The sequence below is a fragment of the Nerophis lumbriciformis genome, linkage group LG24 (assembly GCF_033978685.3).
Source record: "Nerophis lumbriciformis linkage group LG24, RoL_Nlum_v2.1, whole genome shotgun sequence".
NCBI classification, from domain to species: Eukaryota; Metazoa; Chordata; class Actinopteri; order Syngnathiformes; family Syngnathidae; genus Nerophis; species Nerophis lumbriciformis.
The window spans coordinates 35,163,628-35,191,159 of NC_084571.2; the positions used below are offsets into that span (position 1 = coordinate 35,163,628).

Genomic DNA, 27,532 nt, shown 5'->3' on the forward strand with positions numbered 1-27,532 from the left:
TGTAAAATCGGACGCTAAAGGCATTGCCATCACGTGCTGCCCACTGCTCCCCTCACCTCCCAGGGGGTGATCAAAGGGGATGGGTCAAATGCAGAGGACAAATTTCACCACACCTAGTGTGTGTGTGACAATCATTGGTACTTTAATCTTTAATCTTTAATATTGTTGCCCCGGGAGAGGCACTGAAATTCGGAAATCTCCCGGAAAAATCGGGAGGGTCAGCAAAGCAAGTATGCAGCTGAGCCGCATCAGAGTGACCACGGAGCCGCGGGTTGCCGACCCCTGGCTTTGTCTCTTACGTAAATGAGCTAAATAGTAAAATTTGATATTTTACGGTAATGTGTAAATAATTTCACACATAAGTCGCTCCTGAGTATAAGTCGCACCCCCGGCCAAACTATGAAAAAAAAACTGCGACTTATAATCCGAAAAATACGGTAATAAAAGTTGAAGTATGAACAATAATAATAATATGGGCTGCTGGCATTGCAGCAGGCCCATAACTATTTGTCGCCCAGGGTGTGCGGGCCCTAATTACACTTAATCAGAGGGCCAGAAAATATGGGGCTGCAAATTTGAGAATCCTGTTTTAACAATGTTTATCTTTTGATTTTTAACTGTACAGGTTATTGACACTTACAATTTTTCATCTACCGTATTTTTCGGAGTATAAGTCGCTCCGGCTGAAAATGCATAATAAAGAAGGAAAAAAACATATATAAGTCGCATTTTGGGGGGAAATGTATTTGATAAAAGCCAACACCAAGAATAGACATTTGAAAGGCAATTTAAAATAAATAAAGAATAGTGAACAACAGGCTGAATAAGTGTACGTTATATGAGGCATAAATAACCAACTGGTATGTTAACGTAACATATTATGGTAAGAGTCATTCAAATAACTATAACATATAGAACATGCTATACGTTTACCAAACAATCTGTCACTCCTAATCGCTAAATCCCATGAAATCTTATACGTCTAGTCTCTTACGTGAATGAGCTAAATAATATTTGATATTTTACAGTAATGTGTTAATAATTTCACACATAAGTCGCTCCTGAGTATAAGTCGCACCAAACTATGAAAAAAACTGCGACTTATAGTCCAAAAAATACGGTAGTCTTTTTTTTTAACATAGAAATCTTTCACTTTCTGTATGCTGTTAAAACAATGAGTTGCAAAAGCGTTTACAAGCTTGAGCTTTGACACCCACCATCGTGACGACCGAACTACTAACTAAGCAAAAACATTTTTATGCGGTTATCCACCTTGTGTGTAGTTCTCCAGGACTTTGGGACTGGGCTGCTTCCCCTGCTGAGCGATGGCAATTAAAGCCAGCATTTTATAGAGTGTCAGCTTGCTCAGGAATCCGTCTGTAGAGTGGACGTGCTCCACTATCTGAAGGACAAAGACAGACAAGACAGTGTGTCACCGTCCCTCCGCAGCACACACATCTAAATACAACTGTGCTTGTCCTTTGTTGCAGAAAGTACACTGTGAACATGAATTGTGACCAGCCATGTAATACTGTTAGTACTATCATCATTGTGATAAGTTTGAAGTGCAGTTGAAAGTTTCTGGAATAATATATGCCTCAAAACAAAACAGGGTCAAGTTCGCCTGGCTGGGAAGATTGTAAAAGACGCTTTATCAACTTTCTTGGGTTTATTTTCCCCATTTCAAATATTTACTGGAGCTTGTTAGTAAGGCTGGACGATTATGGCAAAAAAAAAATAAAAAAAAATATATATATATATAAATAAATATATATATATATATAATATTAATCACGATTATTTTGATTGATAATGTAATCACGATTAATAACACAATAATTCATTCATTTGAAAACATGAGTATTTTTTTGTATCACCAAAACTTTAATTATACACAACCAGTGAAGTTGGCACGTTGTGTAAATGGTAAATAAAAACGGTATACAATGATTCGCAAATCCTTTTCAACTTATATTCAATTGAATAGACTGCAAAGACAAGATACTTAACGTTCAAACTGGAAAACGTTGTTATTTTTTGCAAATATTCAAAAAAGCTAGCATAAGAGGCAAAAAAGACTGAGAAAGTTGAGGAATGCTCTTTAAACACTTATTTGGAGCATCCTACAGGTGAGCAGGCTAATTGGTAACAACAGGTGGGTGCCATGATTGGGTATAAAAGCAGCTTCCATGAAATACTCAGTCATTCACAAACAAGGATGGGGCGAGGGTCACCACTTTGTCAACAAATACGTGAGCAAATTTTCCAACAGTTAAAGAACAACATTTCTCAACCGGCTGTTGCAAGGAATTTAGGGATTTCACCATCTACGGTCCGTGATATCATCAAAAGGTTCAGAGAATCTAGAGAAATCACCGCATGTAAGCGATCCCTCAAGCGGTACTGCATCGAAAACCGACATCAGTGTGTAAAGGATATCACCACATGGGCTCGGGGAACACTGTCAGTAACTACAATTGGTCGCTACATTTGTAAGTGCAAGTTAAAACTCTACTATGCAAAGCCAAAGCCATTTATCAACAACACCCAGAAAACGCCGCCGGCTTCGCTGGGCCTGAGCTCATCTAAGATGGACTGATACAAAGTGTAAAAGTGTTCTGTGGTCTGACGTGTTCACATTTCAAATTGTTTTTGGAAACTGTGGACGTTGTGTCCTCCGGAACAAAGAGGAAAATATTCATCCGGATTATTATAGGCGCAAAGTTGAAAAGCCAGCATCTGTGATGGTATGGGGGTGTATTAGTGCGTCCATGATAACGTTGCTTGAATGGCAACCTGTTGCTCCAAAACCTGTATGTACCTTTCAGCATTAATGGTGCCTTCACAGATGTGTAAATTACCCATGTCTTGGGCACTAACACACCCCCATACCATCACACATGCTGGCTTTTCAACTTTGCGCCTGTAACAGTCCGGATGGTTCTTTACCTCTTTGGTCCGGAGGACACAACGTCCACAGTTTCCAAGAACAGTTTGAAATGTGGACTCGTCAGACCACAGAACACTTTTCCACTTTACATCAGTCCATCTTAGATGAGCTCGGGCCCAGCGAAGCCGGCGGCGTTTCTGGGTGTTGTTGATAAATGGCTTTTGCTTTGCATAGTAGAGTTTTAACTTGCACTTACAGATGTAGCGACCAACTGACAATAGTTTTCTGTAGTGTTCCTGAGCCCATGTGGTGATATCCTTTACACACTGATGTCGCTTTTTGATGCAGTACCGCTTGAGGGATCGATGGTCTGTAATATCATCGCTTACGTGCAGTGTTTTCTCCAGATTCTCTGAACCTTTTGATGATATTACGGACCGTAGATGGTGAAATTCCTAAATTCCTTGCAATAGCTCGTTGAGAAATGTTGTTCTTAAACTATTTGTTGACAAAGTGGTGACCCTCGCCCCATCCTTGTTTGTGAATGACTGAGCATTTCATGGAAGATGCTTTTCACACCCAATCATGGCACCCACCTGTTCCCAATGAGCCTGTTCACCTGTGGGACGTTCCAAATAAGTGTTTGATGAGCATTCCTCAACTTTCTCGGTAATTTTTGACACTTGTGCCAGCTTTTTAAAAAACATATTGCAGCCATCAAATTCCAAATGAGCTAATATTTGCAAAAAATAAATGTTTTCCAGATTGCAGTCTATTCAATTGAATATAGGTTGAAAAGGATTTGCAAATCATTGTATTCTGTTTTTATTTACCATTTACACAACGTGCCAACTTCACTGGTTTTGTGTGTCGTAGTTTTATTTTAGTTTTGTTACCCTGTGATGCATTAAATAAAAAGGTGGCATTAATCATTGCAGCATTGAGACTGGTTAAATTGAACTCACTACCATATGTTGAGCGTGTGTGTGTGTGTGTGTGTGGCACTTTACCTGGGCTTGAACGGCTTTGGAGAGTTTTGTCCTTTCCAGCAACCTATGGAAAACCTCCACTTGAACTTTTTCATCATTCCTGCAGCGGATGGCCTCGTAGACTTCTCTGTAATAGGCAGGCACTGAGCCTGGTTTAAAAAAGAAAAAATGGTATAAAAAAAACAGATATATTAGACTGACCATACGTCCTCTTTTCACCGGACATGTCTTCTTTTGCGGAGCTGTCAGGGCGGAGTTTCTTAAATGCCTCAAATGTCCGGCATTTTGAGTTAGGGTTGCGTGTATTTTCAATGTACGTCCAGGGTTAAGAAGGGGTTAAAAACAAAACAACTCTCTTAAACAGGGCAATACTGTCATCTACTCTACATGCATATGTGACATTAACATCTAGGGCTTTTAGAGGGTGCAGTGCACAACTGCGCACACAACAAGGAGACCAAGCAGAATGCATCATCAGAGAGGGTGTTCAGCATGGTTAGAAAAATAGTGACAGAGAATAGAACAAGGATGGACAATTCAACCCTTAACTCAACAATGAGTAGATGAGTGTTATGTGTGTGTATATGTGGAAATAAATGAACACTGAAATTCAAGTATTTCTCTTATTTATACAGTATATATATATATATATATATATATATATATATATATATATATATATATATATATATATATATATATATATATATATATATATATATATGTCTTAATAAGGTTATCCAAAAAATAGTGCTCGATACCATAGTAGAGCGCAATATATGTATGTGTGGGGAAAAAAATCACAGGACTATTTCATCTCTACAGGCCTGTTTCATGAGGGGGGGTTCCCTCAATCATCAGGAGATTTTTTTTTTTTTTTTTTTTTTTTTAAATCTCCTGATGATTGAGGGAACCCCCCCTCATGAAACAGGCCTGTAGAGATGAAATAGTCTTGTGATTTTTTTCCCCCACACACACATATATATATATATATATATATATATATATATATATATATATATATATATATATATATATATATATATATATATATATATATATATATATGAAATACTTGACTTGGTGAATTCTAGCTGTAAATATACTCCTCCCCTCTTAACCACGACACCTCCCCCACCCCCCCCCATTCCCCACCTCCCGAAATCGGAGGTCTCAAGGTTGGCAAGTATGGGATTCACGCACGGCATGAAACGTTTGGTGGACAAAATGAGACAAAGAAGGAGTGTCATAGAACACGTCTTTCTGTGGCAGCATCGGAGAAAGTTGTACATGTAAACAAACTACGACGAGTTCAAAGATCGCTGAAATTAGTAGGACAAAACGGTGCTTGCCAAATACTCTGTGAAGCATGTATAACATAAACAGTGCGGTTTCTATCAATTACCGGTAGGAAGGTTTGTGTCAGAAAATATATTAACACAAAAAAAATTTCCATTTCGGGTTGGGGAGGAGATCTTGCCCCAAGTGGAGGAGTTCAAGTACCTCGGAGTCTTGTTCACGAGTGAGGGAAGAGTGGATCGTGAGATCGACAGGCGGATCGGTGCGGCGTCTTCAGTAATGCGGACGCTGTATCGATCCGTTGTGGTGAAGAAGGAGCTGAGCCGGAAGGCAAAGCTCTCAATTTACCGGTCGATCTACGTTCCCATCCTCACCTATGGTCATGAGCTTTGGGTTATGACCGAAAGGACAAGATCACGGGTACAAGCGGCCGAAATGAGTTTCCTCCGCCGGGTGGCGGGGCTCTCCCTTAGAGATAGGGTGAGAAGCTCTGCCATCCGGGAGGAGCTCAAAGTAAAGCCGCTGCTCCTCCACACGGAGAGGAGCCAGATGAGGTGGTTCGGGCATCTGGTCAGGATGCCACCCGAACGCCTCCCTAGGGAGGTGTTTAGGGCACGTCCGACCGGTAGGAGGCCGCGGGGAAGACCCAGGACACGTTGGGAAGACTATGTCTCCCGGCTGGCCTGGGAACGCCTCGGGGTCCCACAGGAAGAGCTGGACGAGGTGGCTGGGGAGAGGGAAGTCTGGGCTTCCCTGCTTAGGCTGCTGCCCCCGCGACCCGACCTCGGCTAAGCGGAAGAAGATGGATAGATGGATGGATGGAAATTTCCATTTTTTACACATCTCTGAAAGAGGTCCAGGGAGCCACATGCGGCTCTAGAGCCGCGGGTTGCTGAACCCTGGGATAATGCATACGTTTATCATTTATTTTCAAAACGCTTACAAAAAAGTGGGACCCCATTTTTATGACAAAATTGGGTCCCAGGTACCCCATTTTGGAAAATTCCTAGCACCAACACTGATGTCAACAGAGGAGAAAAAATGCTTTATTTAAATAAATATATTATTTATAAAGCAAGTTCGAGTATGACTGTTCGACTATGTTGATTTAATTAAAAAAAAAAAAAAATAAATAAGCAAGTTCGAGTATAATTGGCAAATTTTTACCTTGTCCCGGCCTTGGCACGCATATATGTGTCCTCTTTTAGGGATTTCACAATATGGTCCGCCTAAAATATATCAAATTAAACCTCCCCTAGTTACAATTTTACTTTGTTTCCCATTTTACTGCAAGTTCATTGGAGTAAAACAAAATAAACGTACACAACACACATAGCCAAAAACCGACTCTGCTCTTTTCCAAGCACGCTCGGCTACCTCACCCGCACGTCAGACGACATTGTTTGAAATGCATTTAACAATAATCTCTTGCAAAAAAAACAAACAAAAAAGGCGCACAAAAGTCGTGCGCACGTCAGAAAAGGACACTTTGTACCTTCATTGATCTCCGCTGCCATGGCTCGGACTGTCATGTGAGCGCCACAATACCTCCATGTGACTTCCTGCAGGAAAGAAGACGGGAAAGAAAAAAAACAAGTCATTTATTTCTTAAAGTTGTAGGCCGCTCTGGTTAAAGTCCAGGTCCCAGAAGGACACGGGGTAATATAAAGTGACATAACTAACTTATTTGAGGTAGAGTTTCGCCATTAATGTTTGGTCTGTCGTCGTCTAATTTCGCTCCACTTCCTCTTGTCACGTCAGTTAGATTTATGTGCTGCTCTAGTGCGGGTTTTAGGAATTCCCCCACTTATCATTTCATGTAAATACCCTTAAAAAGCTGCCTTTGTGCGTGTTTAATTAATCCCCCCACATATCACGTGTGCCGTGTTTCACCAATTACACGTAAACACCCTTAAAAAAAAAGTCACCACGCAATCCTGTGTGTAGTTTGCATTTTTCCGACGTCACTTGAACGCGTCATCGGCCCACTGTTTGCTATAGTCAAGCCTCTGGGGGGCGCTGATGTGTCATTTCAAGCTCAACGAGGCAAAAGAGGAGGAGGAGGAAGAAGGGCGGATGTGAACCAGATCTTTTAGTCAACTAGACGAGTCGCTTGATAGATCCAGTCCGGATCTATGGAGATCCCAGTCGAAGGCTCGCCTTTGTCGAAGCCGCTGGAATGAGAGCGACGACGACGACACGGATTTGGATCCGCTCAGCAGGATGTAAACAAACCGCACGGACAGAATGACGAGAGGAACAAAAGAGACTCGTTATCGCCTACTAACTAGCAGCTAAACCGGCTAACGTTAGCCGCCGACTTCACTGGGACCTCACTGAGGGTATGAACAAAGCAAACATTCTTCATTATCTGTCGTATAAATGTTGCATGCGAATTGTTTACATTACACCAAAGAAGAAAACACGTTCAAGTTAACTGGTTGCTAGTACTAGTAGTGGTGCTAGTTAACTTACTTAAACGATACTAGCAAGCACACTCCTTGACACAACATGTTGAGACTTCAAAGAGTCTTTATTGTTAGTATTTGGACAGGGATTACACACATTCAAAGGGAGAAACAAAAGTAAGATATAAGATATGTCTGATGTTTTAAACTGTTTCAGTCAGAGCTTTTCTTACTGTCACTCACATGCACAAAATGAGAGCTGGCTAATTATCCAGGGTCTCTTAGTAAGAGCGACTACGAATAACGATTGGATCCGCTCAGCAAGATGTGAACAAACTGTATGTACAGAGTGACGAAGAAGAAAAACGTTCAAGTTAACTAGTTGCTAGTACTAGTAGTGGTGCTTGGTTGCTATCTTACTTACTAAACGATGCTAGCAAGCACAATCCTTGGCACAATATGTTGAGACTTCAAAGAGTCTGTATTGTTAGTATTTGGACAGGGACTACACACATTCAAAAGTAATGTTTATTAAACTGTTTCAGTCAGAGCTTTTCTTACTGTCACTCACGTACACCAAATTATAACTGGCGAATTCTCCAGGGTCTCTTAGTAAGAGCAAGAGCGACTACGAATAACGAACCGTGACACGGATAGGATCTGCTCAGCAGGATGTAAACAAACCGCACGGACAGAATGACGAAGAAGAAAAATGTTCAAGTTAACTAGTTGCTAGTACTAGTGGTGCTTGGTTACTAGTTTACTTACTAAACGATGCTAGCAAGCACACTCCTTGACACAATATGTTGAGACTTCAAAGAGTCTGTATTGTTAGTATTTGGACAGGGATTACACACATTCGAAAGTAATGTTTATTAAACTGTTTCAGTCAGAGCTTTTCTTACTGTCACTCACATACACAAAATGATAACTGGCAAACTCTCCAGGGTCTCTTAGTAAGAGCAAGAGCGACTACGAATAACGAACCGTGACACGGATTGGATCCGCTCAGCAGGATGTAAACAAACCGCACGGACAGAATGACGAAGAAGAAAAACGTTCAAGTTAACTAGTTGCTAGTACTAGTGGTGCTTGGTTACTAGCTTACTTACTAAACTATGCTAGCAAGCACACTCCTTAACACATGTTGAGACTTCAAAGAGTCTTTTGTTAGTATTTGGAAAGGGATGTAATGCACATTCAAAAGGAGAAATGGAAGTAAGATATGTCTGATGTTTTAAACTATTTCAGTCAGAGCTTTTCTTACTGTCACTCACATACACAAAATGATAGCTGGCAAATTATCCAGGGTCTCTTGGTAAGAGCAAGAGCGACTACGAATAACGAACCGCGACACGGATTGGATCCGCTCAGCAGGATGTAAACAAACCGCACGGACAGAATGACGAGAGGAACAAAAAAGAATCGTTGTCACTTACTAAGTAGAGGAACAAAAGAGACTCGTTATCACCTACTAACTAGAGCTAAACTGGCTAACGTTAGCTGCCGACTTAACTAGGACCTCACTGCGAGTATGAACAAAGCAAACATCCTCAATATTCTTAATTATCTGTTGTATAAACATTGTATTGTTGACATTTCACAAGGAAGAAAAATGTTCAAGTTAACTAGTTGCTAGTACTAGTAGTGGTGCTTGGTTGCTATCTTACTTACTAAACGATGCAAGCAAGCACACTCCTTGACACAATATGTTGAGACTTCAAAGAGTCTTTATTGTTAGTATTTGGACAGGGATTGCACACATTCAAAAGTAATGTTTATTAAACTGTTTCAGTCAGAGCTTTTCTTACTGTCACTCACATACACAAATTGATAGCTGGCAAACTCTCCAGGGTCTCTTAGTAAGAGCAAGAGCGACTACGAATAATGAACCGTGACACGGATTGGATCCGCTCAGCAGGATGTAAACAAACCGCACGGACAGAATGACGAAGAAGAACAATGTTCAAGTTAACTAGTTGCTAGTACTAGTGGTGCTTGGTTACTAGCTTACTTACTAAACGATGCTAGCAAACACACTCCTTAACACATGTTGAGACTTCAAAGAGTCTTTTTTGTTAGTGTTTGGACAGGGATTACACACATTCAAAAGTAATGTTTGTTAAACTGTTTCAGTCAGAGCTTTTCTTACTGTCACTCACATGCACAAAATGAGAGCTGGCAAATTGTCCAGGGTCTCTTAGTAAGAGCGACTACGAATAACGAACCATGGCACGGATTGGATCTGCTCAGCAGGATGTAAACAAACCGCACGGACAGAATGACGAAGAAGAAAAACGTTCAAGTTAACTAGTTGTTAGTACTAGTGGTGCTTGGTTACTAGCTTACTTACTAAACGATGCTAGCAAACACACTCCTTAACACATGTTGAGACTTCAAAGAGTCTTTATTGTTAGTGTTTGGACAGGGATGACGCACATTCAAAAGGAGAAACGAAAGTCTGATGTTTTAAACTGTTTCAGTCAGAGCTTTTCTTACTGTCACTCACATACACAAAATGATAGCTGGCAAATTATCCAGGGTTTCTTAGTAAGAACAAGAGCGACTACGAATAACGAACCGTGACACGGATTGGATCCGCTCAGCAGGATGTAAACAAACCGCACGGACAGAATGACGAGAGGAACAAAAAAGAATTGTTATCACTTACTAAGTAGAGGAACAAAAGAGACTCGTTATCACCTACTAACTAGAGCTAAACCGGCTAACGTTAGCTGCCGACTTAACTAGGACCTCACTGCGAGTATGAACAAAGCAAACATCCTCAATATTCTTAATTATCTGTTGTATAAACGTTGTATTGTTGACATTTCACAAGGAAGAAAAATGTTCAAGTTAACTGGTTGCTAGTACTAGTAGTGGTGCTTGGTTGCTATCTTACTTACTAAACGATGCAAGCAAGCACAATCCTTGACACAATATGTTGAGACTTCAAAGAGTCTTTATTGTTAGTATTTGGACAGGGATTACACACATTCAAAAGTAATGTTTATTAAACTGTTTCAGTCAGCGCTTTTCTTACTGTCACTCACGTACACCAAATTATAACTGGCAAATTCTCCAGGGTCTCTTAGTAAGAGCAAGAGCGACTACGGATAACAAACAGTGACACGGATTGGATCCGCTCAGCAGGATGTAAACAAACCGCACGGAGAGAAAGACGAAGAAGAAAAACGTTCAAGTTAACTAGTTGCTAGTACTAGTAGTGGTGCTTGGTTGCTAGCTTACTTACTAAACTATGCTAGCAAGCACACTCCTTAACACATGTTGAGACTTCAAAGAGTCTTTATTGTTAGTATTTGGAAAGAGATGTAATGCACATTCAAAAGGAGAAATGGAAATAAGATATGTCTGATGTTTTAAACTAATTCAGTCAGAGCTTTTCTTACTGTCACTCACATACACAAAATGATAGCTGGCAAATTATCCAGGGTCTCTTGGTAAGAGCAAGAGCGACTACGAATAACGAACCGTGACACGGATTGGATCCGCTCAGCAGGATGTAAACAAACCGCACGGACAGAATGACGAGAGGAACAAAAAAGAATCGTTATCACTTACTAAGTAGAGGAACAAAAGAGACTCGTTATCACCTACTAACTAGAGCTAAACCGGCTAACGTTAGCTGCCGACTTAACTAGGACCTCACTGCGAGTATGAACAAAGCAAACATCCTCAATATTCTTAATTATCTGTTGTATAAACGTTGTATTGTTGACATTTCACAAGGAAGAAAAATGTTCAAGTTAACTGGTTGCTAGTACTAGTAGTGGTGCTTGGTTGCTATCTTATTATTTACTTACTAAACGATACTAGCAAGCACACTCCTTGACACAATATGTTGAGACTTCAAAGGGTCTTTATTGTTAGTATTTGGACAGAGATTACACACATTCAAAAGTAATGTTTATTAAACTGTTTCAGTCAGAGCTTTTCTTATTGTCACTCACGTACACCAAATTATAACTGGCAAATTCTCCAGGGTCTCTTAGTAAGAGCTAGAGCGACTACGAATAACGAACCGTGACACGGATTGGATCTGCTCAGCAGGATGTAAACAAACCGCACAGACAGAATGACGAAGAAGAAAAACGTTCAAGTTAACTAGTTGCTAGTACTAGTAGTGGTGCTTGGTTACTAGCTTACTTACTAAACGATGCTAGCAAGCACACTCCTAGACAACATGTTGAGACTTCAAAGGGTCTTTATTGTTAGTATTTGGACAGGGATTACACACATTCAAAAGTAATGTTTATTAAACTGTTTCAGTCAGAGCTTGTCTTACTGTCACTCACGTACACAAAATGATAGCTGGCAAATTCTCCAGGGTCTCTTAGTAAGAGCAAGAGCGACTACGAATAACGAACCGTGACACGGATTGGATCCGCTCAGCAGGATGTAAACAAACCGCACGGACAGAATGACGAAGAAGAAAAACGTTCAAGTTAACTAGTTGCTAGTACTAGTGGTGCTTGGTTGCTAGCTTACTTACTAAACGATGCTAGCAAGCACACTCCTTAACACATGTTGAGACTTCAAAGAGTCTTTATTGTTAGTATTTGGAAAGGGATTACGCACATTCAAAAGGAGAAATGGAAATAAGATATGTCTGATGTTTTAAACTAATTCCGTCAGAGCTTTTCTTACTGTCACTCACATACACAAAATGATAGCTGGCAAATTATCCAGGGTCTCTTAGTAAGAGCAAGAGCGACTACGAATAACGAACCGTGACACGGATTGGATCCGCTCAGCAGGATGTAAACAAACCTCACGGACAGAATGACGAGAGGAACAAAAAAGAATCGTTATCACTTACTAAGTAGAGGAACAAAAGAGACTCGTTATCACCTACTAACTAGAGCTAAACCGGCTAACGTTAGCTGCCGACTTAACTAGGACCTCAATGCGAGTATGAACAAAGCAAACATCCTCAATATTCTTAATTATCTGTTGTATAAACGTTGTATTGTTGACATTTCACAAGGAAGAAAAATGTTCAAGTTAACTGGTTGCTAGTACTAGTAGTGGTGCTTGGTTGCTATCTTACTTACTAAACGATGCTAGCAAGCACAATCCTTGGCACAATATGTTGAGACTTCAAAGAGTCTTTATTGTTAGTATTTGGACAGGGATTGCACACATTCAAAAGTAATGTTTATTAAACTGTTTCAGTCAGAGCTTTTCTTACTGTCACTCACATACACAAAATGATAGCTGGCAAACTCTCCAGGGTCTCTTAGTAAGAGCAAGAGCGACTACGAATAACGAACCGTGACACGGATTGGATCCGCTCAGCAGGATGTAAACAAACCGCACGGACAGAATGACGAAGAAGAAAAATGTTCAAGTTAACTAGTTGCTAGTACTAGTGGTGCTTGGTTACTAGCTTACTTACTATAAACTATGCTAGCAAGCACACTCCTTAACACACGTTGAGACTTCAAAGAGTCTTTATTGTTAGTATTTGGAAAGGGATGTAATGCACATTCAAAAGGAGAAATGGAAGTAAGATATGTCTGATGTTTTAAACTGTTTCAGTCAGAGCTTTTCTTACTGTCGCTCACATACACAAAATGATAGCTGGCAAATTATCCAGGGTCTCTTAGTAAGCGCAAGAGCGACTACGAATAACGAACCGTGACACGGATTGGATCCGCTCAGCAGGATGTAAACAAACCACACGGACAGAATGACGAAGAAGAAAAATGTTCAAGTTAACTAGTTGCTAGTACTAGTGGTGCTTGGTTACTAGCTTACTTACTAAACGATGCTAGCAAACACACTCCTTAACACATGTTGAGACTTCAAAGAGTCTTTATTGTTAGTATTTGGACAGGGATTACACAAATTCAAAAGGAGAAGATATGTCTGATGTTTTAAACTGTTTCAGTCAGAGCTTTTCTTACTGTCACTCACGTACACAAAATGAGAGCTGGCAAATTCTCCAGGGTCCTGTCCTAGTAAAGTTAAAGTACCAATGATTGTCACACACACACACACTAGGTGTGGTGAGATTATCCTCTGCATTTGACCCATCACCTTGGGAGGTGAGGGGAGCAGTGAGCAGCAGCGACGGTCGTGCCCTGGAATCATTTTGTCGATTTAACCCCCATTTCCAACCCTTGACAACATGAGACTTCAAAGAGTCTTTATTGTTAGTATTTGGACAGGGATTACACACATTCAAAAGGAGAAACAAAAGTAAGCTACAAGATATGTCTGATGTTTTTTTAACTGTTTCAGTCAGAGCTTTTCTTACTGTCACTCACATACACAAAATGGTAGCTGGCAAACTCTCCAGGGTCTCTTAGTAAGAGCAAGAGCGACTACGGATAACAAACCGTGACACGGATTGGATCCGCTCAGCAGGATGTAAACAAACCGCACGGACAGAATGACAAAGAAGAAAAACGTTCAAGTTAACTAGTTGCTAGTACTAGTAGTGGTGCTTGGTTACTAACTTACTTACTAAACTATGCTAGCAAGCACACTCCTTAACACATGTTGAGACTTCAAAGAGTCTTTATTGTTAGTATTTGGAAAGGGATTACGCACATTCAAAAGGAGAAATGGAAGTAAGATATGTCTGATGTTTTAAACTGTTTCAGTCAGAGCTTTTCTTACTGTCACTCACATACACAAAATGATAGCTGGCAAATTATCCAGGGTCTCTTGGTAAGAGCAAGAGCGACTACGAATAACGAACCGTGACACGGATTGGATCCGCTCAGCAGGATGTAAACAAACCGCACGGACAGAATGACGAGAGGAACAAAAAAGAATCGTTATCACTTACTAAGTAGAGGAACAAAAGAGACTCGTTATCACCTACTAACTAGAGCTAAACCGGCTAACGTTAGCTGCCGACTTAACTAGGACCTCACTGCGAGTATGAACAAAGCAAACATCCTCAATATTCTTAATTATCTGTTGTATAAACGTTGTATTGTTGACATTTCACAAGGAAGAAAAATGTTCAAGTTAACTGGTTGCTAGTACTAGTAGTGGTGCTTGGTTGCTATCTTATTATTTACTTACTAAACGATACTAGCAAGCACACTCCTTGACACAATATGTTGAGACTTCAAAGGGTCTTTATTGTTAGTATTTGGACAGAGATTACACACATTCAAAAGTAATGTTTATTAAACTGTTTCAGTCAGAGCTTTTCTTATTGTCACTCACGTACACCAAATTATAACTGGCAAATTCTCCAGGGTCTCTTAGTAAGAGCTAGAGCGACTACGAATAACGAACCGTGACACGGATTGGATCTGCTCAGCAGGATGTAAACAAACCGCACAGACAGAATGACGAAGAAGAAAAACGTTCAAGTTAACTAGTTGCTAGTACTAGTAGTGGTGCTTGGTTACTAGCTTACTTACTAAACGATGCTAGCAAGCACACTCCTAGACAACATGTTGAGACTTCAAAGGGTCTTTATTGTTAGTATTTGGACAGGGATTACACACATTCAAAAGTAATGTTTATTAAACTGTTTCAGTCAGAGCTTGTCTTACTGTCACTCACGTACACAAAATGATAGCTGGCAAATTCTCCAGGGTCTCTTAGTAAGAGCAAGAGCGACTACGAATAACGAACCGTGACACGGATTGGATCCGCTCAGCAGGATGTAAACAAACCGCACGGACAGAATGACGAAGAAGAAAAACGTTCAAGTTAACTAGTTGCTAGTACTAGTGGTGCTTGGTTGCTAGCTTACTTACTAAACGATGCTAGCAAGCACACTCCTTAACACATGTTGAGACTTCAAAGAGTCTTTATTGTTAGTATTTGGAAAGGGATTACGCACATTCAAAAGGAGAAATGGAAATAAGATATGTCTGATGTTTTAAACTAATTCCGTCAGAGCTTTTCTTACTGTCACTCACATACACAAAATGATAGCTGGCAAATTATCCAGGGTCTCTTAGTAAGAGCAAGAGCGACTACGAATAACGAACCGTGACACGGATTGGATCCGCTCAGCAGGATGTAAACAAACCTCACGGACAGAATGACGAGAGGAACAAAAAAGAATCGTTATCACTTACTAAGTAGAGGAACAAAAGAGACTCGTTATCACCTACTAACTAGAGCTAAACCGGCTAACGTTAGCTGCCGACTTAACTAGGACCTCAATGCGAGTATGAACAAAGCAAACATCCTCAATATTCTTAATTATCTGTTGTATAAACGTTGTATTGTTGACATTTCACAAGGAAGAAAAATGTTCAAGTTAACTGGTTGCTAGTACTAGTAGTGGTGCTTGGTTGCTATCTTACTTACTAAACGATGCTAGCAAGCACAATCCTTGGCACAATATGTTGAGACTTCAAAGAGTCTTTATTGTTAGTATTTGGACAGGGATTGCACACATTCAAAAGTAATGTTTATTAAACTGTTTCAGTCAGAGCTTTTCTTACTGTCACTCACATACACAAAATGATAGCTGGCAAACTCTCCAGGGTCTCTTAGTAAGAGCAAGAGCGACTACGAATAACGAACCGTGACACGGATTGGATCCGCTCAGCAGGATGTAAACAAACCGCACGGACAGAATGACGAAGAAGAAAAATGTTCAAGTTAACTAGTTGCTAGTACTAGTGGTGCTTGGTTACTAGCTTACTTACTATAAACTATGCTAGCAAGCACACTCCTTAACACACGTTGAGACTTCAAAGAGTCTTTATTGTTAGTATTTGGAAAGGGATGTAATGCACATTCAAAAGGAGAAATGGAAGTAAGATATGTCTGATGTTTTAAACTGTTTCAGTCAGAGCTTTTCTTACTGTCGCTCACATACACAAAATGATAGCTGGCAAATTATCCAGGGTCTCTTAGTAAGCGCAAGAGCGACTACGAATAACGAACCGTGACACGGATTGGATCCGCTCAGCAGGATGTAAACAAACCACACGGACAGAATGACGAAGAAGAAAAATGTTCAAGTTAACTAGTTGCTAGTACTAGTGGTGCTTGGTTACTAGCTTACTTACTAAACGATGCTAGCAAACACACTCCTTAACACATGTTGAGACTTCAAAGAGTCTTTATTGTTAGTATTTGGACAGGGATTACACAAATTCAAAAGGAGAAGATATGTCTGATGTTTTAAACTGTTTCAGTCAGAGCTTTTCTTACTGTCACTCACGTACACAAAATGAGAGCTGGCAAATTCTCCAGGGTCCTGTCCTAGTAAAGTTAAAGTACCAATGATTGTCACACACACACACACTAGGTGTGGTGAGATTATCCTCTGCATTTGACCCATCACCTTGGGAGGTGAGGGGAGCAGTGAGCAGCAGCGACGGTCGTGCCCTGGAATCATTTTGTCGATTTAACCCCCATTTCCAACCCTTGACAACATGAGACTTCAAAGAGTCTTTATTGTTAGTATTTGGACAGGGATTACACACATTCAAAAGGAGAAACAAAAGTAAGCTACAAGATATGTCTGATGTTTTTTTAACTGTTTCAGTCAGAGCTTTTCTTACTGTCACTCACATACACAAAATGGTAGCTGGCAAACTCTCCAGGGTCTCTTAGTAAGAGCAAGAGCGACTACGGATAACAAACCGTGACACGGATTGGATCCGCTCAGCAGGATGTAAACAAACCGCACGGACAGAATGACAAAGAAGAAAAACGTTCAAGTTAACTAGTTGCTAGTACTAGTAGTGGTGCTTGGTTACTAACTTACTTACTAAACTATGCTAGCAAGCACACTCCTTAACACATGTTGAGACTTCAAAGAGTCTTTATTGTTAGTATTTGGAAAGGGATTACGCACATTCAAAAGGAGAAATGGAAGTAAGATATGTCTGATGTTTTAAACTGTTTCAGTCAGAGCTTTTCTTACTGTCACTCACATACACAAAATGATAGCTGGCAAATTATCCAGGGTCTCTTGGTAAGAGCAAGAGCGACTACGAATAACGAACCGTGACACGGATTGGATCCGCTCAGCAGGATGTAAACAAACCGCACGGACAGAATGACGAGAGGAACAAAAAAGAATCGTTATCACTTACTAAGTAGAGGAACAAAAGAGACTCGTTATCACCTACTAACTAGAGCTAAACCGGCTAACGTTAGCTGCCGACTTAACTAGGACCTCACTGCGAGTATGAACAAAGCAAACATCCTCAATATTCTTAATTATCTGTTGTATAAACGTTGTATTGTTGACATTTCACAAGGAAGAAAAATGTTCAAGTTAACTGGTTGCTAGTACTAGTAGTGGTGCTTGGTTGCTATCTTACTTACTAAACGATGCTAGCAAGCACAATCCTTGACACAATATGTTGAGACTTCAAAGAGTCTTTATTGTTAGTATTTGGACAGGGATTACACACATTCAAAAGGAGAAACACAAATAAGATATAAGATATGTCTAATATTTTAAACTGTTTCAGTCAGAGCTTTTCTTACTGTCACTCACATCCAGAAAATGAGAGCTGGCAAACTCTTCAGGGTCTCTTGGTAAGAGCAAGAGCGACTACGAATAACGAACCGTGACACGGATTGGATACGCTCAGCAGGATGTAAACAAACTGTATGGACAGAATGTTAATATTTAGACAGGGATTACAACAAATTCAAAAGTAATGTTTATTAAACTGTTTCAGTCAGAGCTTTTCTTACTGTCACTCACATACACAAAATGATAGCTGGCAAATTCTCCAGGGTCTCTTAGTAAAGTTAAAGCACCAATGATTGTCACACACACACTAGGTGTGGTGAGATTATCGTCTGCATTTGACCCATCACCCTCACCCCCTGGGAGGTGAGGGGAGCAGTGAACAGCAGCGGCGGTCGCGCCGGGGAATCATTTTGGCGATTTAACCCCCAATTCCAACCCTTAATGCTGAGTGGGAAGGAGGTAATGGGTCCCATTTTTATAGTCTTTGGTATGACTCGGCCAGGGGTTTGAACTCACGACCTACTGATCTCAGTGCGGACACTCTAATCACTAGGCCACTGAGCAGGTCATTTTGAGTCTTTATTGTGAGTATTTGGACAGGGATTACAGAAATTTAAAAGGAGAAACAAAAGTTAGTTACACTGTTTCAGTCAGAGCTTTTCTTACTGTCACTCACATCCAGAAAATGATAGCTGGCGAACTCTCCAGGGTCTCTTAGTAAGAGCAAGAGCGACTACGAATAACGAACCGTGACACGGATTGGATCCGCTCAGCAGGATGTAAACAAACTGTATGGACAGAATGACTAAGAAGAAAAACGTTCAAGTTAACTAGTTGCTAGTACTAGTAGTGGTGCTTGGTTACTAGCTTACTTACTAAACGATGCTAGCAAACACACTCCTTGACACAATATGTTGAGACTTCAAAGAGTCTTTATTGTTAATATTTAGACAGGGATTACAACAAATTCAAAAGTAATGTTTCTTAAACTGTTTCAGTCAGAGCTTTTCTTCCTGTCACTCACGTACACAAAATGATAGCTGGCACATTCTCCAGGGTCTTGTGTTAGTAAAGTTAAAGCACCAATGATTGTCACACACACACACTTGGTGTGGTGAGATTATCCTCTGCGTTTGACCTATGACCCTCACCCCCTGGCCCAATTCCAACCCTTAATGCTGAGTGGGAAGGAGGTAATGGCTCCCATTTTTATAGTCTTTGGTATGACTCGGCCGGGGATTTGAACTCACGACCTACCGATCTCAGGGCAGACACTCTAACCAGAGCACACTCCTTGACAACATGTTGAGACTTCAAAGAGTCTTTATTGTTAGTATTTGGACAGGGATTACACACATTCAAAGGGAGAAGATATGTCTGATGTTTTAAACTGTTTCAGTCAGAGCTTTTCTTAGTCACTCACATGCACAAAATGAGAGCTGGCAAATTCTCCAGGGTCTCTTATTCAGCGCAAGAGCATACCCACAATATTATGAATTATGCAAGTGATGCTGTTTGGAGTGCATGCTAGGTTGTTGAGCTCTGGGAATTCAGCGCCGAACGCCCTTTGTTTTGTTTCCTGTACAGACTTTACTAGCGTCTTTGTTTACCAACTGACCGGACTTCTGGGTGGCCATGGCGGCGGTGGTGAGCTACTCTCCACCGTGGTGGGTCAACCTGCTGCACCGGCTTCCCCATTTCAACCTCATGTTCGAGCAAACCAGCAGTGACTTTCAGCCGGAGGATTGGACGTATCAGCAGGTAAGGCTATTTTTTTGATCCAAAGACTTCAGGGAGGCGCAGCAGCTTCAGAAAAATTAGGAGAATCTTACTTTAGTTACAGCAAAGGCTTAATCAAATTAATTAATATATTTTTGGCTGTTGTTGTGAGAGAACGTTTAGAATTCTAGGGTGAGAAGAAAATATGTTTCTTTCAGAGATGTCCGATAATATTGGCCGATAAATGCTTTAAAATGTGATATCGGAAATTATCGGTATCGGTTTCAGAAAGTAAAATGTATGACTTTTTAAACGCCGCTGTGTACACGGACGTAGGGAGAAGTACAGAGCGCCAATAAACCTTAAAGGCACTGCCTTTGCGTGCCGGCCCAATCACATAATATCTACGGCTTTTCACACACACAAGTGAATGCAAAGCTTGGTCAACAGCCATACAGGTCACACTGATGGTGGCCGTATAAACCACTTTAACACTGTTACAAATATGCGCCACACTGTGAACCCACACCAAACAAGAATGACAAACACATTTCGGGAGAACATCCGCACCGTAACACAACATAAATACAACAGAACAAATACCCAGAAGCCCTTGCAGCACCAACTCTTCCGGGACGCTACAATATACACCCCCCCCCCCCCCCCAATAATAAATATGGCAGTGCCATGTTGGCATTTTTTTCCATAACTTGAGTTGATTTATTTTGGAAAACCTTGTTACATTGTTTAATGCATCCAGCGGGGCATCACAACAAAATTAGGCATAATAATGTGTTAATCCCACGACTGTATATATCGGTATCGGTTGATATCGGAATCGGTAATTAAGAGTTAGACAATATCGGATATCGGCAAAAAAAAGCCATTATCGGACATCTCTAGTTTCTTTAAATCATGTTTTGGGGTGTTATCCTGAGAAGTTCAAATTTGTGTCACAATTAAACTTCCGAGATGATTTACTGTCAATATTTACATATGTTTAAGTAGGGCTCAGTGATAAAACGATATCAATATATATCGTGATAGACATGTACACGACGATATCAATAAAAAATGTGTTTGGTAAAAAAAAACGTTGGATTTTTTTTTCCTTTTATGTCGGAAGAAACCCAAATTGCAAAACAAGGTTTTAGGAATTATCACTGATATGTGCGAGGGACAGTAAGGCTGGGCAATAAAACGATATCAATATATATCACGATAATCACATATTCGATATCAATAAAAATGTGTTTAATAAAACGTTCAATAAGTGTCTCTTTTTTCTTTTAGTTGGAACAAAACGGAAGTTGCAAAGAAGGGTTGGTTGCATGAACAAACGCACACGCTCTCAGATAACCGAGCAACGCAGGAAGTGACCACTGATCAGTGCGAGTGATACTAAGGCTGGGCGATATCAATATACAGTACAGGCCAAAGGTTTGGACACCCCTTCTCATTCAATGCATTTTCTTTATTTTCATGACTATATACATTGTAGATTGTCAAATCAAAACTATGAATGAACACATGTGGAGTTATGTACTTAACAAAAAAAGGTGAAATAACTGAAAACATGTTTTATATTGTAGTTTCTTCAAAATAACCTACCCTTTGCTCTGATTACTGTTTTGCACATTCTTGGCATTCTCCCGATGAGCTTCAATAGGTAGTGAAACCTGAAAGGGTTTTCACTTCACAGGTGTCAAAGTTTTGATGCCTTCAGTGACAATCTGAATAGTCATGAAAATAAAGAACACGCATTGAAATGTGAAGGTGTGTCCAAACTTTTGGCCTGTACTGTATATCGTGACAGACATGTACACCATATCAATAAAAAATGTGTTTGATAAAACGTTTGATTTTTTTTAAATTTTATGTCGGAAGAAATGCGAAATTGCAAAACAAGATTGGTTACAGGAACAAAGGCACTCGCTGTCTGGTAACCGACCAACGCAGGAATTATCACTGATATGTGCGAGGCACAGTAAGGCTGGGCAATAAAACGATATCAAGATATATCATGATAAATACAATCGATATCAATTAAAAAAAATGTGTTCGATAAAACGTTTTTTTTTTTTCCGTTTTTGTTGGAAGAAAACAAGTTGTGAAGAAGGGTTGGTTGCCTGCAACAAACACACTCACTCTCGAGTAACCGAGCAATGCAAGAAGTGATCACCGATCGATACAAATGACATTAGGGCTGAGTGAGTACATGTATATCGCGATATACATGTACTCGATATCAATAAAAAATGCATTCGTTAAAATGTTGAATCATTTTTTTCTTATGTCGAAAGAAACCAGAAGTTGCTAAGCAAGGTTGATTAACTGAACAAAGGCACTCGCTGTTTGGTAACCGAGCAACGCAGGAAGTGATCACTGATCAGTGCGAGTGACACGCTAACAGCCATTCGGGTAACATGTAATTATCAGGTTTGGTTGCGCCAGTGTGAGAAGAGAATGTAAAAATGACTGCTGCAAAGAGTGAATAAATTGTCAATAAAACAGGGAAAGTCACCTTGACAGTATAAAAACGGTGCCTAGTCAGATCAATGTGAACCACCTTCGCCCCACTCGGTTTACATTTTCAGACTTAGCATTATTTTGTCACACTTTATTAAGCATTTTTTTCCGTATTTTTTATTTTTGCTCCCTAGTTTTAAGAGGTTTTTGTTAAAGGGGAACATTATCACAATTTCAGAATTGTTAAAACCATTAAAAATCAGTTCCCAGTGGCTTATTTTTATTTTTCAAAGTTTTTTTCAAAATTTTACCTATCACGCAATATCCCTAAAAAAAAGCTTCAAAGTGCCTGATTTTAACCACCCGTCCATTTTCCTGTGACGTCACATAGTGAAGCCAACACAAACAAACATGGCGGAAAGAACAGCAAGCTATAGCAACATTAGCTCGGATTCAGACTCGGATTTCAGCGGCTTAAGCGATTCAACAGATTACGCATGTATTGAAACGGATGGTTGTAGTGTGGAGGCAGGTAGCGAAAACGAAATTGAAGAAGAAACTGAAGCTATTGAGCCATATCGGTTTGAACCGTATGCAAGCGAAACCGACGAAAACGACACGATAGCCAGCGACACGGGAGAAAGCGAGGACGAATTCGGCGATCGCCTTCTAACCAACAATTGGTATGTGTTTGTTTGGCATTAAAGGAAACTAACAACTATGAACTAGGTTTACAGCATATGAAATACATTTGTCAACAACATGCACTTTGAGAGTGCAGACAGCCCAATTTTCATCAATTAATATATTCTGTAGACATACCCTCATGTCAGCAGGCCAGGGAAGCTAGGGTCGATATTCTTCTCTTGATCATCTTCGGTGGCATAAGGGACGATGTGAGCCAAGACATCCAGGGGGTTTAGCTCGCTCGTCTGCGGGAACAAACTGCCGCCATTGCTTTCCGTGCTACCGAGGTCCTTTGTCCCTGAATTGCTCACACACTCCGGCAAATTTAATGGGGGTCTGGCGGCAGATTTCTTTGACTTTATCGTTGGAAATGCATCTGCTTTGAGTGTCGCAGGATATCCACACATTCTTGCCATCTCTGTCGTAGCATAGCTTTCGTCGGTAAAGTCTGCGGAACAAACGTCCAATTTCTTGCCACTTTCGCATCTTTGGGCCACTGGTGCAACTTGAATCCGTCCCTGTTCGTGTTGTTACACCCTCCCGACAACACGCCGACGAGGCATGATGTCTCCAAGATACGGAAAACAGTCGAAAAAACGGAAAATAACAGAGCTGATTTGACTCGGTGTTTGAGAAAATGGCGGATTGCTTCCCGATGCGACATCACGTTGTGACATCATCGCTCCGAGAGCGAATATTAGAAAGGCGTTTAATTCGCCAAAATTCACCCATTTAGAGTTCGGAAATCGGTTAAAAAAATATATGGTCTTTTTTCTGCAACATCAAGGTATATATTGACGCTTACCTAGGTCTGGTGATAATGTTCCCCTTTAAGTGGTCAATGTGGTTTTACAATGTTGTTTACATTAGTTGTTTTCCAAGGTTGTGTCGACTTTTCCTTTCCTTTTTGCCTTGATACCTGAGGGGATTTTAATCAGAGGAAGGTTTCATTTTAAATGACATGTTTGCATTTCCACTTCATATCCTTAATTTGAGTACCGGTAGGTCATAAAAAAGCCAACAATTACCGATCAACCAATATAAAACACGTACATTGTAGGGGTGTAATGGTACGTGTATTTGTATTGAACCGTTTCTATACGGGGGTTTCGGTTCGGTTCGGAGGTGTACCGAACGAGTTTCCACACGAACATATTAAGTAGCCGCCTCCGCTTCCTTCTGCCTCTGTCTTTGTCAGTCCTCTACACAGCACCCAGCATTGTCCCACCCACACAACCATCTGATTGGTTACAAACAGAGCGGTAACAGCCAATCAGCAGTGCGTATTCAGAGCGCATGTAGTCAGTGCTTAGCGTTTAGCAGGTAAGCATCAGGCAGCGGACTCTCCCCAAATTATAATAAACACCTCCCAGTCAACTACTAGTAACATCACTGTGAGCCCGTTGACCTTCTAGAAATATAAAAGGCAGCTCAGCTCGCTCGCAGTCCTAGCTTGAGGCGAAGGCTAATTCGTTTTTAGCGTAACGTTAGGTCATTTTGCGGTGTGTGTGTGTGTGTGTGTTACGGACAGCAAAGCCCTGTCTGTCTGTTATTTCACTTGACCTTTTTCTGTGTTGATTGAGCTGTGTTGAAGCAGCAAAAAAGGACATTATGTTAAATAAAGAGTTTCTGTCTCTGATAGTTGATATAACAATGTAACTGCATCATTAAGCCTACATGAACTCCATGGTGTTCAGGGATGAATAGTCTCTCCTATTGCTATGGTACTATTTTTTTCAGCTATAGTTACATTAATCATTAGTAATGCAGCAGTCTAGTTTTGAATGGCAGGGTCCCTGCTATCACACGTTGATAAAAATATAACATTTACATATAAAAATCAATTACAGGCTTACCAAATGCTGTAATAAATTAAGCATGATGAGTTGACTTGAAACTGTTTAATGTTGCACTTTTTATATGTAGAAGAAAAGTTTTGTCATTTTATTTAATCTGAGCAACAACTTGAGGCAGTTTAATGTTGATTAATGTGGGCAGAATTATTATAGTGTTCCCAATGTTAACAGGATAAAGCCATTGTTTACAAATTTGGTAAATAAAAATCCAAAAAATTTATATTTTGTTGTTTTCTTACTGTACCAAAAATGAACCGAACCGTGACCTCTAAACCGAGGTACGTACCGAACCGAAATGTTTGTGTACCGTTACACCCCTAGTATATTGTGATACAGTTTTCAGTCATATCGCCCATGACATACAAGCTTTCCATCATGGTTATGTCTAATGTATGAATTCCCCCATTCATGCTAATTCTTGGAAGATGAAATGTTTTCCTCAGCACCTGTTCTTCCACCTCCTAACCTTTTAGATCTATGTCACCATCTGTTTAGCTACTATATGTGTCTTCCTTGGCCTATTCAAGGCGTTAGACCAGCTGGTATTGTTCTAATCCAGGCCAAGCCACCTTAGTGGGGGGCTTCCTTGCTATTTCTTCACACACAAGTATTTTTACAATCCCTTCTAACCTACCTGGTTTGTAGCACTTCCATCACGATGTGGTATGCCTTGGATCACAAGCCTTTCAAAAGCATTTTTCTTTTACTTGACACAAATTGAGCTCTTTTTTTCCCACTATGATTCATATTTCAATTTCCGTTGCTATGACAGAGAAAGACTCAGCCCAGACATGCGTCATTATCACATTGTCTCTTTACCAAGCGGTGCACTGACATTCCATACACTATGTACATACAGTAAATAATCTCACAGGGGTACTTGAGTGGACACCGTGAGCCCTGATTGGCGTCATAGCTCACAGATTAGATAGAACCAGCGTTTGAAGTAAGATGTTTTTACTGTGAGTTGGGACTTTATGACATGAAAATCTTTCACACATGTTGTCTTACCCCCATGAGTGTAATTGGACAATTCTTGATAGGAAGTTTGGGTGGAACATTTTTAATGGTGCTGTTTGCAGACAGTATAAACAACACTTTTTCACAACTTCCACCATACTTGATCTTGTGTATTTGGATATTTTTAATGTAATAAAATGTACACTTTGGGTCACCTATGGATTTGATCTGATTCCGATTGCTGTGGTAATGATTTAATTCAGAATCGATTCTCGATTCAAACCGGTTCTCGCAATGTGTTGTTTTTTTTAATTATAATGAAACAGTGGGAGGGTATTTGTAGTGAATTCTAGTTTTATAGGAATGCATTTTTTTTAAATACATTAGGTAGTTTCCACGCAACCAGAAGGAGCTTTTCTAACCTGTAACCTGTTTTGAAAAAGTTTCATTATAATTAAAAAAAACAACACATTGCGAGAACCGGTTTGAATCGAGAATCGATTCTGAATTAAATCATTACCACAGCAATCGGAATCAGATCAAATCCATAGGTGACCCAAAGTGTACATTTTATTACATTAAAAATATCCAAATACACAAGATCAAGTATGGTGGAAGTTGTGAAAAAGTGTTTTGAAGTTCACTTGGTTAAATTTTAATGTCACAAAATAAAAATATAAAGGCATTGTTTTTATGTTTATTTTACAGGAATGTTTTCCATTTTTAATATACCGGTTTGGACACTGTTTAAGCACCGGCATCGTTTCTGGTACTAGTATAGGTTCAAATGTAAATCCATATATGGTCATAAGTACATATTATTAATAATAATTGATTGTATTTATATAATGCTTTTAATAGGTACTGTATTTTTCGGACTATAAGTCGCAGTTTTTTTCATAGTTTGGCCGGGCTCCAGTGCGATTTATATATGTTTTTTTCCTTCTTTATCATGCATTTTCGGCAGGTGCGACTTATACTCCGGTGCGACTTATACTCCGAAAAATACGGTACTTGAAGACACTTACACATAATCAAAAGAAAACATGATCATAATAATCAAATCACATACAGTATAATAATAACATATTCTGTGTAAATCAACATAAAACGGGCTAAATGAAAGATATTAGAACAATTAAAATGAAGGCAATACTGCTATAATGTTACACTGCAAAAAGTCAGTGTTCAAAAACAAGGGAAAAAAATACAAAAATTAGGGGTATTTTATTTGAACTAAGCAAAATTATCTGCCAATAGAACAAGAAAATTTGGCTTGTCAAAATTCAAGATTCAAGATTGTTTATTGTCATATGCACAGTTAAACAGACAGTTTGCCGTACAATGAAAATCTTACTTTGCTAGTCCACCCTTCAACAAGTCACACGGTACTTAGCTAAAAAATAAAAATGTATATACAAGGCACAGTAAGTAACATAACATTATTGCACATTCTGATTGACAGTCAACAGTATAAATATGGAGGTGACATTTGGTCACAGCAGCAGTTAAAGTGTCTTTAGTGATCAAAGGTGATTCGTTCCCAGGGATTCGAATAAAGAACCAACTCTTTTTCTTTACTATAGTGGTCTCGATAACCGGTACTCAAAAAGGGATTCGAGTCCGAGGACTCGGTTCTTTTCTTATCGAACAACCGGGAAAACCGGTTTCGAGTATCATCCCTAGGCCTGCCAGAGCTTTTTTTCCCGTCACTCACACACGCACAACAGTGCCCTGGAAAGATGTGACAAAGGCATACATGGGAAAGGGCGTCTGAAAGGTTGTTGGCAAACAGAGGAAGAGTT

General features: G+C 40.0%; 2 protein-coding genes across 5 annotated transcripts in view; one reads left to right on the top strand and one right to left on the bottom strand.

The window, feature by feature from the left end:
* Positions 1-7,059, bottom strand: part of snx8a (sorting nexin 8a) — a 42,646-nt gene extending 35,587 nt beyond the window's left edge. Inside the window, exons 1-4 of one of the 2 annotated variants that reach the window (XM_072916015.1) lie at positions 6,862-7,059; positions 6,674-6,740; positions 3,901-4,028; positions 1,273-1,402 (exon numbers count right to left, since the gene is read on the bottom strand). In XM_072916015.1, the coding sequence (XP_072772116.1) occupies positions 1,273-1,402; positions 3,901-4,028; positions 6,674-6,710 (295 nt within the window). In that variant the 5' untranslated portion in view covers positions 6,711-6,740; positions 6,862-7,059. Of the gene's footprint in view, positions 1-1,272; positions 1,403-3,900; positions 4,029-6,673; positions 6,741-6,857 lie in introns of both variants that reach the window. The other variant, XM_072916016.1, reaches the window with a different exon arrangement.
* A 62-nt stretch (positions 7,060-7,121) lies between these two features.
* Positions 7,122-27,532, top strand: part of ttyh3a (tweety family member 3a) — a 75,510-nt gene continuing 55,099 nt past the window's right edge. The window contains exons 1-2 of one of the 3 annotated variants that reach the window (XM_061982032.2): positions 7,122-7,520; positions 19,624-19,797. In XM_061982032.2, the coding sequence (XP_061838016.2) occupies positions 19,672-19,797 (126 nt within the window). In that variant the 5' untranslated portion in view covers positions 7,122-7,520; positions 19,624-19,671. The remainder of the gene's footprint in view (positions 7,521-19,623; positions 19,798-27,532) is intronic. The other 2 variants (XM_061982034.2, XM_061982035.2) reach the window with 2 other exon arrangements.